At 32.0% G+C, this 14,817-nt stretch overlaps 1 protein-coding gene across 1 annotated transcript; it reads right to left on the reverse strand.

Annotated features, from left to right (window-relative positions):
• Positions 1-3,872: 3,872 nt before the first annotated feature.
• On the reverse strand, positions 3,873-13,562 carry LOC132723611 (angiopoietin-related protein 1-like; the record flags this gene model as incomplete). Its single annotated transcript, XM_060708368.1, has 3 exons — positions 13,312-13,562; positions 12,637-12,779; positions 3,873-4,121 (listed from the first exon to the last, which is right to left on the reverse strand). Coding segments are annotated over exons 1-3 (643 nt in total), but the record flags the coding sequence as incomplete, so codon positions are not given.
• Positions 13,563-14,817: the final 1,255 nt, after the last annotated feature.

The following is a 14,817-nucleotide window of genomic DNA, read 5'->3' on the forward strand; positions in this document are numbered from 1 at the left end:
AAAAAAAAACCTGAATATATGTTAGTGAAACAATTTCGAAGATCTGTAAGCGTTTATGATATATTTTTTAAAGATTCTAACTTGGTAACTTTCTGTGTACAGGGCCATATCAAATGGCCTTTTTCCGAGCAAAACACAAACAATGACATTAAAATAAATGTAAATCAATAAACTAAAGCATAAAACATTTATCATTGAAAAGGTTAGGCAACTATTGTACATGACATAGATAGGCTACGGTCCTTATTGATTGATTGCTCCTTTAATACATAATCATCACAAATAATTGTAGCTATAAATATTTTATTTTTGCCGAGTAAAATACAATGAAATAAAGAAAAACGAAATAATCCATAAAAAACGGTTAGATTGAGTCTGCTTATTTGGTGGCAATGGAAAGTGTACGCTACTGTCCTAGGACTGCACGCCCTAGCATCGGCCTAAGCACAATGCAACATTTAAGACAACACAATCGCGAAACTTTGATTTTTAGAAAACATCAGATGGCGGTAAAGTGAAGTCATTATATAAATAACACATATAATTCGTCTTGTGAGTAACATTAAAACACTACACCGGGGAAAATACCCGAGACGTATTGTTTTCAATTTTAACCGCCTCCGTGGTCGACGGGTTAGAGTCGATGACTTCTTATCCAGTTACCTCTCTGGCGTGGGTTCGATCCCCTGGAGATGCTTTTGTAGTTTAGCGCGGGGGGAGGTAGTCCAGTACTGGTGTAACTCTCCAGGAACGATGGTTAGGAAACTACCCGCCTATATGGCTGAAATACTGTTGGTAAAAGGCGTAAACAGACAAACAAACAAACAAATTTTCAATTTTCTTCAAATTTCCCACCTTTTTTGTTGTTGATTCTTCAAAGGGAGATTTTTGTTCATATGATATTTTCTTTTACTTTCCTTGGGAATTATTTCCCTTTAATTGCTTACTTGATATACAACGCCAGATTTGTTAATAACATGAGAACATCGTCAAATGTTAAACATTTGTTTCAAAACAAACTGGACGCATCGTCAGATCATTATCAACTTTGTTTGACAAAAAATACGCAAATAGGAACTTGAATCTTTTTTTGTTTTATTTAGAGCTTTCATATACGTTAATTTTGCAGATGAATGAAGATAAAATTGATGATGTACATAAAATTGTGAAATTAATGACCGATCTATCAAAAATGTCGAAGGCAGACAACACAAAATGGAAATACAATGAAGGATTATAATAGAATGTTGTATAATATATTTTTATTGCACATTCAACTTACAAATTTCATAAACATGTTACAAAAAAGCATTTTGTTGAAGTCAACAACAATGCAATACATACATTATATTCGTATACATATATGTCTTTATATCTAAACCTATATTTACAATCTTTCAAGAGTCGAACAATTTTTTTTCATGTTCATTTAGATTGTCTTTTCATATATTTTACAAGCCGATGTTAAATATTCAGTAAAGTTGAAATTGTAGTAGTAACCCTACATGTATTTTTTGTTTACATATAAAGATTATAAGAATGAAAATTTATTTAATTGTAAAATATTATTTATGACCCTAACAAAATGATCGAATTGTTTGTATGAGCACAAGTATTTTGATAATATAATTAAAAAAAATATATAAAACAAATAAATTGAAGGCTATTTTTACCATAGTCGCAAACTATAGGATGAACATTGCGTTTCCACCTACCGAGTCTGCAATTTCCTTTTAATTTTGTTGTGATTGATGCTTCAGAGGTATCACACTTTATCCACATGTTTTTCACATAAAGATCAAAGATTATTTTCTTCTTCTCTCATATTATTCGGCAAAACGTTTGTGGGTCAAATTCTATGACCAAAGCTATTATGTAGCATTGTATATAAGACTCTTTAAAACTCTTAACACCCAAAACTCTATTTTATTTTTATTCATTTTTTTGATTTGTAAAATATTTGCTCTTTTGTTATATGAGTTATTGATCCACCCTCATGAACTATTTCATTTGTGTACAATAACAATTATTTTAGTACCATTGTACGCTACTCTTCCCTTAAACATTTATTTTCATAAGTGATATCAAAGATAACTGACAAAGAGTCCTCAAAACTTTGGAATACACAACCGATAAAAACGTTTATACAAATACATTAATTTAATCAAATACGATTATAAAGTCCACTATAACAAAATAATAAAAACTTGCACGACATATTCATCGAAATGTAATAATGCTATTATGAAAGTTTCTTGATCAGGAACTTGTATTTGACTAGAACTGATTTTAATAAGATTGGATCTCACGTGGTAAGGTAGCGCCAAGTGTGATCTATTTCAGTCAAAGCCAAAAGAGCCATAAACAAGTAATAGACAAAGATACTACTATAATAATCCTTCAATTCCATACCTTGCTTAAACTTTATACATTTAACCATAACGTAATTATAGTAATCTCGATCACACATATACATAAATATAGAAATTAAATCACAGTTCAAACATGATAGATGTTTCTTGTGCAGTGTTGACATAAAGGAATATAATAATATCTAAGAAATAACTACAACGTCTTTATTTTTAATGATTTTGGTAGCGCTTTCAATGCTTGTTGTTATATTAAGAAATATGTATCAACAACATCAATAACAACAACGACAAAATATCAACAATAAGAAAATCCCACTATTTATAGCCATGTAATTTACACATAAAGCTATGAAGATTGTTATCATTCCATGTGGCCTATGATGTGTTTTTAATTTTGAATAATTTGTTTTTTTTATTATCAAAGCATCGAAATTAATCTCTTAACTGCCCTGATAAATATATTTGATCTTTTAATTTTGAATGAGTTTCATTTCCTTTTTAATATCAAACCATCAAATAATTTTTTTATGATAATTTGTTGGTTTCTTGCAATAAGAAACTCTCGTGCATACATTATATTACATCTCTTGATCCATTACACTGACTAAATAATCACACAGACTCAATAATATGTCCTGTATGCAATGATTGTGCGTATGTATTTTTTTTATAAAATGTACTTGTTATAAGCGTTTTGTTATGTATTATGCAATTTGTACTTTTCGTTTAAAAAACAAGAACAAAAAACCAGTTGTTTAATGGAAAGTTTCAAGTCGGTGCTAGTTGTAAAAGAGATATGAAACTTTCCCTCCCTCCCTCTCTCCCTCCCTCTTTCTCTCTCTCTCTCTGTCTCTCTCTGTCTCTCTCTCTCTCTCTCTCTCTCTCTCTGGGACCTATCTTTTTCAGAATTCTGATGACATCATTGCATTTTGTATTATTTCAGGCACGATTGAGCACCCGAATCCAAAATCTCTTGATGGAATCGAACGGTGAGCGGCAAATGGTTTTCTGATTTTCTGTTTTAACACCTTTACCGCTGGTTCACGTAGCATTGTATCAGGTACATAAAGCACATATTCTTAAAATATTACGTCTATAATATTTTGTATGAAATCATTGAGCCTGATGTAATAATGGATTTTACATGAACATCTGTATTCCACATGCGTGAAATCAGACAATATGATAGTAAAAACGGTATCTCCAAAGAACGCTCACACGTCAAAATTGAAAATGTGCTGACTCGGTTTGATTCCGCTTGTTTATGGACGGCACTGTCAGTACCTGTACTATCCAAGCCCATAGCACTGGCTACTGCAGAATTCAGCATTTAGACAAGAAAAGTGGTGAAATTTTGAATTAAGAAACATCCGCAGATTTGTTCATACAACAACCATACAACAACCATAAATATGTTGAAATTTCAGTTATTTCTTCTAAGCTTCATAACAGTTATCTTGAGTGAGTAGTATTGACCCCAACATCCGGCCCAAATTATACCGTGACCGTATTCTTTGTGTGCACCGTTCAAGTACAAACCATTTAGATTCGCCTTGTGGCGTGCGTTGTTCCACCAAGCTCCTTTATATGCTACTACACAGTTGTCGTCCCTGGCGTCGTTATCACTATCTTTGGTTGTAAATTGACAACCATTATGAAACCACATGGAATCGGTGCACGAGCCTTCATAGCCGCCAACTGTCAATCTGTAATTATCATTCTCATCATTAACTCTGAAGATGGAGAATTCTGCAAAAGCAGAAAACGGATTCATATTGTCATTCTGAAACGTTTCCATGTATATATAAAGTGAATTGTTGTTTTTTGTTAAATAGTAAATGTTTTCAAGTCCCAGCCAATACTCGCCAACTCTGTTGCCAAATCCATTTTATATTCTTCCCATCCTCTGTAAAAATCTTCTGATCTATCTTGTCGACGTTGTATTACCGTCCAACCACCGTTGGACATGTCGCACCAAACATTTGTAGCAGATGTATTTTCCACTGGTTTGATCACATACACACCGTCGTCGGCGTAACCTTGTTTGTTTGTTTGTGTGTTTGTTTGGATTTTACGGCACGTCAACACATAAATGGCCATATCGTGCCGAATGCTATAATAGGCTTAAAATATTATGTAAAACTTTGTAAATGATAATAAAAAAAGAGCCAGTTAGATCCTTGAATACAAGTTTATCTCTTTCAAATAATCGATTATGTTTTTGATGGAATTGTATTAAAGAGTTTTTTGAGTGAATTTACATTATAAAATCTATTACGGGCCTGTGAAAAATCATGACATTCCAGAAGAAAATGCTTGACAGTAAAATGTTCATTGCAAGCTACACAGAAAGGGGCATTGTCATTCGTGAGGAGATAAGAATGGGTAACTTTAGTGTGTCCAGTTTGGCATCGAAGAAGAACTGTTTGATCACGGCGGTTTGACAAAGACAGAGATGGTGACTCATCAAGAGATGGGTTTATATCATGAAGTTTATTAAAGACGGCATTTTCCCAATTTGCTTTCCATTCAGATGAAACGAGTTTATTTATAGCCGTTCTAAAATCACAAGCAGGTAACAATAAGTCAGTTTTTTGAAAATTTAATGATTGTTTAGCTAAAGCATCTACTTTGTCATTTCCTCGTATACCTACATGACTTGGAATCCAATATAATTGTTGATGAAGCGCAAGGCAGTCAGTTGGCTCTGGTTGCTAATGTATTCGTGTCACTTTTTGATTGTCCTCCTGTTAAAAATAAAGAAAGTTGAAAAAAGATATCCGAGCAGTTGGAATCCCTCTTATAACAATATATTGCATCGACAAATTTATTATGTTTTTACATAAGGTCACTGAGAACAATTATATCAATTTTACCCTTTTCCTGCTGAATACCATAAAAGACTTTTCCCTCTTTTAGTCTGAACAAAACCATTAACAAAGATTTTCAAAATATACAATTTATACATTTTTGTAGTAGTATAAAGTCACTGATAAAAAGTGACAGATATATTGCATACAATGTTCGTACTTTCGATATTCTAGTAATTTGTGATAGCATTAAAATATCCAACACGGATAATAAAATTAATGAATTGTCAGTAAAATATGAAATACTATATTTTAATCAATTGCTTAACAATATTCACTGATAACTCAAAACACATTAATATTAATGTTTGCTCGTTCAGTTCGTTCTCTCGTTAAAACCTCAATATTTTTATAGTTATTGACAGCTAACCAATCTCGTGGTATTGAATATATTGAATAAATGTTAACAAAGCAATGTCAATATATGTACACAATCTTAGGTAATGAATAAAGAATGACTACTACTTCTTGCTAGAATGTATGTTTTTTGTCTCTTTTTCTTTTCTTGTACGATAGATTATATCTGCGCCCACATCCTCAATGCTTACTATATCATTTTCAACCAATGAATGCACAAAGACATGTTGAATTATGTGCTATAAAATAAAACGATGACCAGTCCAACTTTTGACACTTGAAAGTGCATGACATCAAAGACTTGTCTTCTATTGCAATAACATATTCACCCAATTGCGGAGCGTAAGTTGTTTTTTCTAGCTCGTATGTCGATATTACTCTTTCATTTGCAAAAATTTGTACAATTGAAACAGCTTGAATTATAGCAAGAAACGTTTATATTGATTTTGTTTTAAAAGAAACAAATTCCATTTCGTTCCAAGTTAAACCAGGACAAGCCATTTGACCATGCGCTTTAGATTTAAACGGGCTAGTTCAATTACAGTTAATAAACAATAAGAGTCCGTTGTATAACATTACGTTTTGTTGTTATGAATACATCATACCAGATATGCAACAATTCCGTCAATGGATTGTTTTTTTCTTATTGTTGTTATAATGTTGCTTGGTCACTTGGAAAATAAATGGAATGATTTAAAAGAGAGAATTGAATGTGTTATCGATGTATTGTCAAATTGAATATGATCCGTCATGAAAGCGTGGTATTTTTATACCTTGAATATTAACAACTTTAAAATTACTGAATAAATCAATTTCTTTAGTAAAATGTTTTCAATGCCTGTTCAGATTATGCAATGGTTTGGAACTTTGGATATTGAATAAAATATGAGTAACTACTCTTTTTATTTCTTTTTTCGTTTTGTTAATTAATGCAGAAATTCAACTGAAACATTTTAAAGTTGAGATACCTGTTGATTTCATAATCCAACAAAGACTACATACAAAACATGATAATTGTATGCATGTATATTGTCGGTTTTACAGGTTAAAACACATTTGCCACTGTAATACAAATGTGCTATTGTTTATGTCGGTGATAGCTGCTTTCCGAAAACAAAATAAATAATTTATTCACTAATCAAATCACCATATACGGCACATACACAATATTTATTTAACTTTATATATGTGAATATTGGTTATATAAAACAATGCAAGATGCAATAAATGCGAGATAAGGGAATTGGAAATCGTGATGAGACTGATAGACATTTGTGGGTCCCCCTGCTCATCAGGCTTGGCAGGGTCAGAGATTTGGAATGGTCGGCGGGCCTGGATGGCCCTTCTTGCATTCCTTCTTTGCGCGGAAATCTTCTTCTTTGGATTCATTCTAGTATGATGCAGCAAAAAATTTTTATCTGTGATATGCAGGCTTCATAACCTCTGATCCCCTTTCGGAATTCCATTTTATTTAGTTCCGCCCATTGTTTTCTTGTTAAGGGCACATGCATTTTTTTTACTTGGGGACCATATGCCGCTTTTTATGGAATGGCACTTACGTGTCACATTGAAGGTTCCATGATAACCGCCATATGAACACAGCTGCGGATGTTTCTAAATTCCAAATTGTGCCAGTTCATGTTAAATGTTGAATTCTGCTTAAGCCGGTGCTAGGGGGCGTGGACGTAAGTTTACACTTGACAGTACCGTCCATGAACAGGTTCAATCAAACCGAGCCTGCTAATTTTCAATTTTTCCGTGTGGTTTTTTTATAAAATTTTATTTCTATTCAGGGGAACACCGAAGGGCCGAGGTAATCTTTTAAACTCAGGTTAGTTGGTTTTTTGTAGGGGTTTAACGGTTGGTTACCGTAAAAGCCGTGTGTTCTCTGTGAGAGGGGACTTTATACATCACGTTATTTTTTTTTATGAATTGATCGTCCAGACAATTTGTGGATTTTTTCGTCAGACTTATTCCCCTATAAAACCGAAAAATTGTATTACTATTTATTATTATTGAAAAATGTAAATTTTTTCAGTATGTTAAACGCCCTTTGAAAATCTTTCAGCGTTTTTGTATTTTTGATATTTAATCTTATTTTGAAAAATTGGAAAAAAGAGAAGCAAAATATTTATATTCAACCATAACAGTTTTAAATTACAGTTATTTCAACTCGTGAGCCATGACCTTAACAGTGTTTATTGAATTATAATTCAACAATAATAATAATAATAAGTAGTACTAATACATAATAAACACTGTTTTTATAAGCGGTCATGCCCTCATACTTACTTGAACAAATTTTATTCCAGAGTATTGTCACAGCATTTAAAATTATTTTAAATCTAGAATACATCTGCAAGATATTTTTGCTTAAATGACATGTTCTTGTATTTCTTACTACTTCGTGTACATGTGAATATATCACAAGAAATCGAAGCAATGATTAACGATAGGCCCTTGACATTATGTTGTGTTCTGGTGTAATTCAGATGAACCGGGAAATACTCGCACCATCAACTTATTTATCGGAGACGGAATAACCCAAACTCCCTTATGAGGATGTCCTTACATGTACATTCCCTCCGCCAAGTGGCCGTTCGTAAGTTATAAAACAGGGTACGATACAAAGTAAACCACTTCCGGAATAGATGGCGTCACGAATACATGACAGCTTTATGAGCTTTATGAGAACGTCTACAGGCAAAAATAACCACACTATATCCGTTGGTGACGTTGTATTAGTCCACGACGATGTTCCCCGCTTATTATGGAAACTTGCTGCTTTTGAAGAACTCGTGACGGGAAAAGATGGATTTATTCGAAGTGCTTAAATTTGAACTCAAAATGGACTTACAAATCGTGCAATTGTACACCCCCTCGAAATGTATTAAACTAAAATTTCAAAGGAAAAGTGATACATGAATGAGAGACTGAATTCAATATATTTATGACTGTTTCTTAATTAATAATACTTTATATGAGACTATAGCAAATGTAATGTTCAAATAACGGATTAATTACTAAACTTTAAATGAAATCTCGCGTCCCGAGTATGTCAAGAATTGATAACGTCATTTATAGCGCCTTGCATAATGTGACGTTCCTCGCTTACGTTAACGTCTTTTCCGACTTTACATTGTATTGTTGTTTACATTATACAGTGAGTTGTAAGTGATTTACCGTCATTTCAACGGTTAAATGTTGTAGCATTGTTACTCGAATTCCGTTTCTCTCGAAGTAAAATGCCCAGTCCCTTGGATTTCGAGTTACCGAGAGTCAACTGTATATGATTGTTGATCAGTTAAGGTCAAATCTGGAAACTACAACCTATTTTGTCTATTTATTTCACACCTCCACACGCTTAATGGTTAATTTTAGTAAACTAAGCTTGTCCACGCTACAACTCAAGTACCGCAGGGGAATTTATAGTATCTTGATTTTTTAATAAATTAACTTGGCATTCCTTCATCTCTAAAACTACTTGAGAAATGTCAGTGAAAAAAATTGTGTCATGATTTTCCAAGTCTATTTGTGAATTGTGACATAATTTTGTGCATGATTTTTTTTGCACACTTATGGGCCCTTGATGATCTTTTTCTTGTGAAATTTGTTTAGACTATTTCTCCTACACTTCTAAATGAAATTTCAATTGAATTTTAGGAATGATATTTCACAAAGGCGGCCGGGCGTATATGACCAGTATTTTGGCATATTTTGCGGGTTTCATGTCCAAACTTCTTTTCGGGGGCATACTTCTTTTAGTGGCAGCATTTATTGAAAAGCTATAATGTATGGGGTAGAGTCGTATAAGCAATTCTTGAATACCTTTATAATGTTATTCTACAAGATACGGGTATTTTACAGTTCAACTAAATATTGATCTTGATCCTAAAATTGATCCATATTTCGATGCGATTATTTCTTATTTTGTTTGTTATTCTTCGATTTTATCTAAAAATAGTGTTGTTTATTGGCAAATCACCATTTTTTACATTTTAAATGTGTACCATTTAATTCAAGCAAAATCAACAATTTTAATTTTCATGAAACAATGTCAATAAAATCAGTATCATTTTATCCTGATACTGATCTTTTTTAGCGATTACAAGGCCAGTATTATCGATGATTTGGAACATAAAAAATATCGTTCGCTTAGATGATTCAGTTACGTATCATGCTTAGAGATAATGTTGCCTTAAACCATCATGTCAATTTATAATTCATAACTTACCACTATTTTATCAATCTTAGGATCGTGATGAGTATAAATTACTATTATTGTTGATTTTTTGCATTGAGTTCAAATGGACAAACTGAGCATAATTATATTTTCTAAAGGTATCATATTTGATTGGATTATACTTTTCTATGTCATAACATAAACGTTACTATTGAAAAAGTACTTACAGCTTGTGCATAAATTAGTGCACAGTTTCAGGTAAGCAGGTTTTTGTCAATAAAAATGAAAACAATATAAATTGTCCAAGCCGGTTTTATTTCAAATAATGTTAAAGTTTAAAACACAGAGCTTTTTTATCCTTGAATCTAAGCATACATGCATGGCTATATTTATTTGATTTATTTTTGAAAAATCTTTTAACGTTCAAACTTCATATCTAAATTAATTAATGAAATACAAACATAACAAAGTATAAACAAGTCTGTTTGAAATACGGGGAACTTTTGTCAAACGAATTGTGGGCAATATTTTCTCGACAAGGTTCGCTTATCATGAACTTTTTTCAACACTTGCAGGCACGAAATCAAACATTTTTCAATACCTTGTAACAGTAAACATACCTTTATAATTTCTTTTGAGACGAATTTACAGATGTTTTTCCGGATACTTATAAAAAATATGAACATTTCTATAAATTAAAATGAAGTATTTTATTCATCAGACAAATAAATCATGACGTCATCTACATCTGCTGAACATTGTTTTTAATCAAATCGTATATACCAAGTAGTATGGGTACAAAGCCTGGAAAAAACGATGTTTGTTTCCATCTTTTGGAAGCAGACACATTCAGTTACCAAATACGCATCTAATCATTGATAATCGAACGTTATATATATATATATATTTTAAATTAAATACCATTGTAAGATTAAATTGAAAGAACTTCCAACAATATATGTACCATTATCAATGCTGCTCAACTCAGAATGTTCTTTTTTCTCACTTTATAAGTAAATGTTTTTTATTTGCTTTGTAATAGTATATGAAACGAGTTAGTTACGAGGATATAACACTGGCTCGGGCGACATTAAGGGGTGTTACTGCTAAAAATGTCTAGACGGTCAGGCCGAGAAAATTTGTTTGCAGAAACATCCCCGTTACTAACTGTTTTATCGCATTTTCATTTCTTTGTAATAGAAATCTGAAAAAAAAAGAAAAAGAAAAACGTGCATTACTCTCTTTTGTGCCCCTTCACTTCTTCACCTTCTGAAAGTGTACTGAGTATAATGAGTTAGTAAGAACAAAGAAAAGTTCCAAACATGCAATAAGTATGGTTTAGCGGTATTAACCTGAGACATTTGAGTATTCAATGACCTTTTGTCGGTAATTATCGATTTCCGAAGTAAATGTTACGGATTTTAAAGTACAGCATAATGGTTCACATGGTTTATTTATGACTTAAAGTTACTAACACAACACATGCCTGGCTAGCCTCTGTGACAAAAAGTTAAGATTTTTACTTTCAAATTGTAGGTGACAATCTCAATTAAACATTATTTTTTCTATTTTCTTTTTCGTAGTTTTCAAAACTCAAATATTATGTTTTCGGGCATACAAATCACCTATTGTGCGACTTTAAATATGGGGATCATGACTACTTACATAGTTATGCATTTATGTATCAAAGTTATGAAAAAAGACACCAGAAAGTAAACAAATTATTCATCTAATTTTGCATATGATTAAAAATAATTAGTTTGGGAAAAATGACGTGGATTTTAACTTGAAATTGCGTGACTGTTATGCCATAATACTAACAACTAGGCCATCGGGCCGTATGTATGATTAAATGTATCGAGTACTATATGCTATCATTAAAATCAATTTTTTAATTGTAATAAATTACGGAATCTAACAAAAAAGCTTCCGAAAATTTTTCAGTCTCAGGTGAATATTGCCAAACAGTACTTTTAGAGTTTTATCGTTTTGATATATATTGCAGGTTTTGACTTAAAAATTAACAAAATGATGTACATGTACAATAATTTCTATCCAAAGGACCGTCATGTGCTTTGAATATTGAAACAATTAATTTCATATTCAGTGAAAGGTTTTATTATCAGAAATTTGATACATGTTATGCAAGTATTTGTTCAAAGAAATATATACTGTATAAAGTGAGAAAAGAAAAGACGAAAAAAAAAATTCTGGAAAGTATTTAAAAGGACTTGTAAATCACATGACATGTTAAATACATGATAAAATGTACGACAAGTATAGAAAATGCGTTTTGTGATATATAAAGCAACAATAACAAGAGACGCACACACACGCACACGCACGCATACACGCACGCACGCACAAAACGAACACACAAAAAAAACAATTATACAATATATGTTTAATATGAAAAACCGGGAATATTTTTTTACTACAAACATACGCAAAGAATAATGAAATTATGATTATAAAACATAATATTATTGCAAGGGGTTATGTTACACTGGTGTTTCTTTAAGTGTGTAACACCCGAGCTTTTTTCTGTTTCGGCGCTATATGACGTAATTGTGTTGGTATGCCGTTAAACCAACCAACCAACCACACAACCAACCAACAACCAACCAAACAAATAGACAAGCAAAACAAACAAACAAACATGAATACAAACATTATAAAATCCTTTACCTGTATGTAAAGCTTGAAGCTGATACTTAGTATAGCCATTCTATTATGACATGACAATTACAAAAATGTTTCTGACAATCATAATTCTTAACTTTTAACACTAAAGACCCGTTTAACTTAGGCAGCGATAGATTATTTCTCAATGAAACTTTTCCTAACCCTTAACCTGAATAAAATGTATTTTGTCCAACTTTCACGTTTGGAGCTGTTATTGGGGATAGGAAGAAAACGTGGTAGTTGGCTAGCAAACAGTGTATAGCACGCGCACTGTATCTTTCATATCTGTATGTGAAAAGCCGTATATGGTTCCTTATAAAAGAAAGCATATACATATTAAAAGGCCAAATAATATGCGGAGTTAAATCTTTATTCGGAGTGGTTATCCAGACTGTTACACAAACTGTAAAAAGACAATATTTGAAAGCAATCGATACATCTATAGAGACACTAAAATCTTTTTTCAATATAATTATGGAAATATAAAATAACTATGATCAAATTGTAATATAATCACAAACAAAAAAAGACGCTCATTTTAATCTATGAAGCATAGCATTGCTGATTTGATTTAAGTAAATACCCAGTTTATTGTTTAAAAAAAGATCTGACATAATTTGTGATTTCATTACTAAAGTCTTACGAGGGATGCCTGTCTCCCAAACTTGTGATGGCACTATTATTTTTATATAAATTGTTTGTGATATAAAACAGAATGGTTCAATCAAACGGTTGTTTAACGTAGCCGTGTTATTACGGAATATAAATGCAGCTTACACATTCAATATAAGAGAAAAATTACATATATCTTCTAATTTTCATAACAACATTATTAAGAGAGTACTTATCATTCCTGCAGTTATTCCAGATTAAACCACGACTGAATTTGGTATATCCCCCGTTCGGATATACCCCATTCAGATTCGCGCAACAACATGACTTGTACCACCAAGCTCCAATAAAGTATTGTGCACAGTTCCGGTCCGAGTCGTCATTGTCACTATCTTTGGACGTAAATTGACAATTATTATGATACGACATGGAATCACCACACGAGCCGTGATATCCTCCAACCGTCAATCTGTTATTACTCATGTTCGTCATAACGTGAGTGGTATTCAGCAAAAGCATGAAAATGGATTCATGTTGTCATTTTGGGAATGTTTCCACTTTGACGTGAAAGAGAAATGTGGCTTTTTAAGTTAATTGGATGATAATATCTTTCAAGCCCGATCCAAAAATATCGCCCACTCTGTTTCCCAAAAACCCATTTTTATAATCTTCCCCCATTTCTGTAGAAATCTTTCCGATCCGTCTGCCGTTTTGGGCGTTGTATAACTGTCCATCCACATTGGTCATATCACACGGCACACATCAAGTGGTAGTAAACTTCCGGTAAGGTTTAATGTCACATAATACCTCCCACTATTCTTGTGTAAAGCTCCAACGAAATTGACTCGGGTTTTGTGTGTTCTTTTTTTTTTTAAACCCCCTTCCCTGTAACTTTTCAGTATATTAAAAACATTATGTTATTATTCTTCCTATAAATCATTACAGAGAAATCCCTTTTAATCGGATTGATTGCATATTAGAGGTAAATAATTTTATGTGCATAATGACTTTCCCCCGCCACCCAACCGCCCACCAACCCACACCCACACACAAAACAACAACACACAAAAAAAAACTAAAACAAAAATTATTTAATAATTTTTTATTTAAAATTGGTCAAGGAATCCACTAAATATCTTTTCAATTGAGTTCTTATTATTTTTTAAATTTTTCTGTTTTGTTTTTTTAATACTAAAACCTTTTAAATTTTGGTGCTTTTAAAATTTAAATTTTTCTTTAAAACTTTCTATTAGGCATGTTTGTTTATAATGAATAATAAAAAACCTAATTTTTAATTGTCTGAAAGTTTTTTTTAAAAAATTTTCAGAATTGTGAACATTTTATTTTAATTGCAAAATTTAAACCCCAAAAAGTCTTTTTATGTTTTTTTAAATTTTTGGGGTCGCAAGGGGAAAAGGGTTCCCAAAAAATTGAAGGGGAAAAAAATTTAAATTTTTATTTAGATAAAGTAATTCACGATCAATTTAATTCTTAAATGCCACTTCAGAATTAAACATATTGAAATAAACTTTGTTTAAAAACGTTGACACGATGGTATAATGAATTTAAAAAGTACGTTTTGAGTCGAAAAAAAATTATCTAGGGTCAGTGTTACTGAAAAAAAAAACTAAAAATAAAAGCAGATTTTATTTCGGCAAGTTTAATTTTAAGAAAATACTTCGTGTTTGACAGGACGTCATTTGCGCTATTCAAACATAGGTGGTGAACGATGCCTAAA

This window comes from Ruditapes philippinarum, unplaced genomic scaffold (genome assembly GCF_026571515.1).
Source record: "Ruditapes philippinarum isolate M1 unplaced genomic scaffold, ASM2657151v2 ctg7985_1_1_1_1, whole genome shotgun sequence".
Lineage (NCBI taxonomy): Eukaryota > Metazoa > Mollusca > Bivalvia > Venerida > Veneridae > Ruditapes > Ruditapes philippinarum.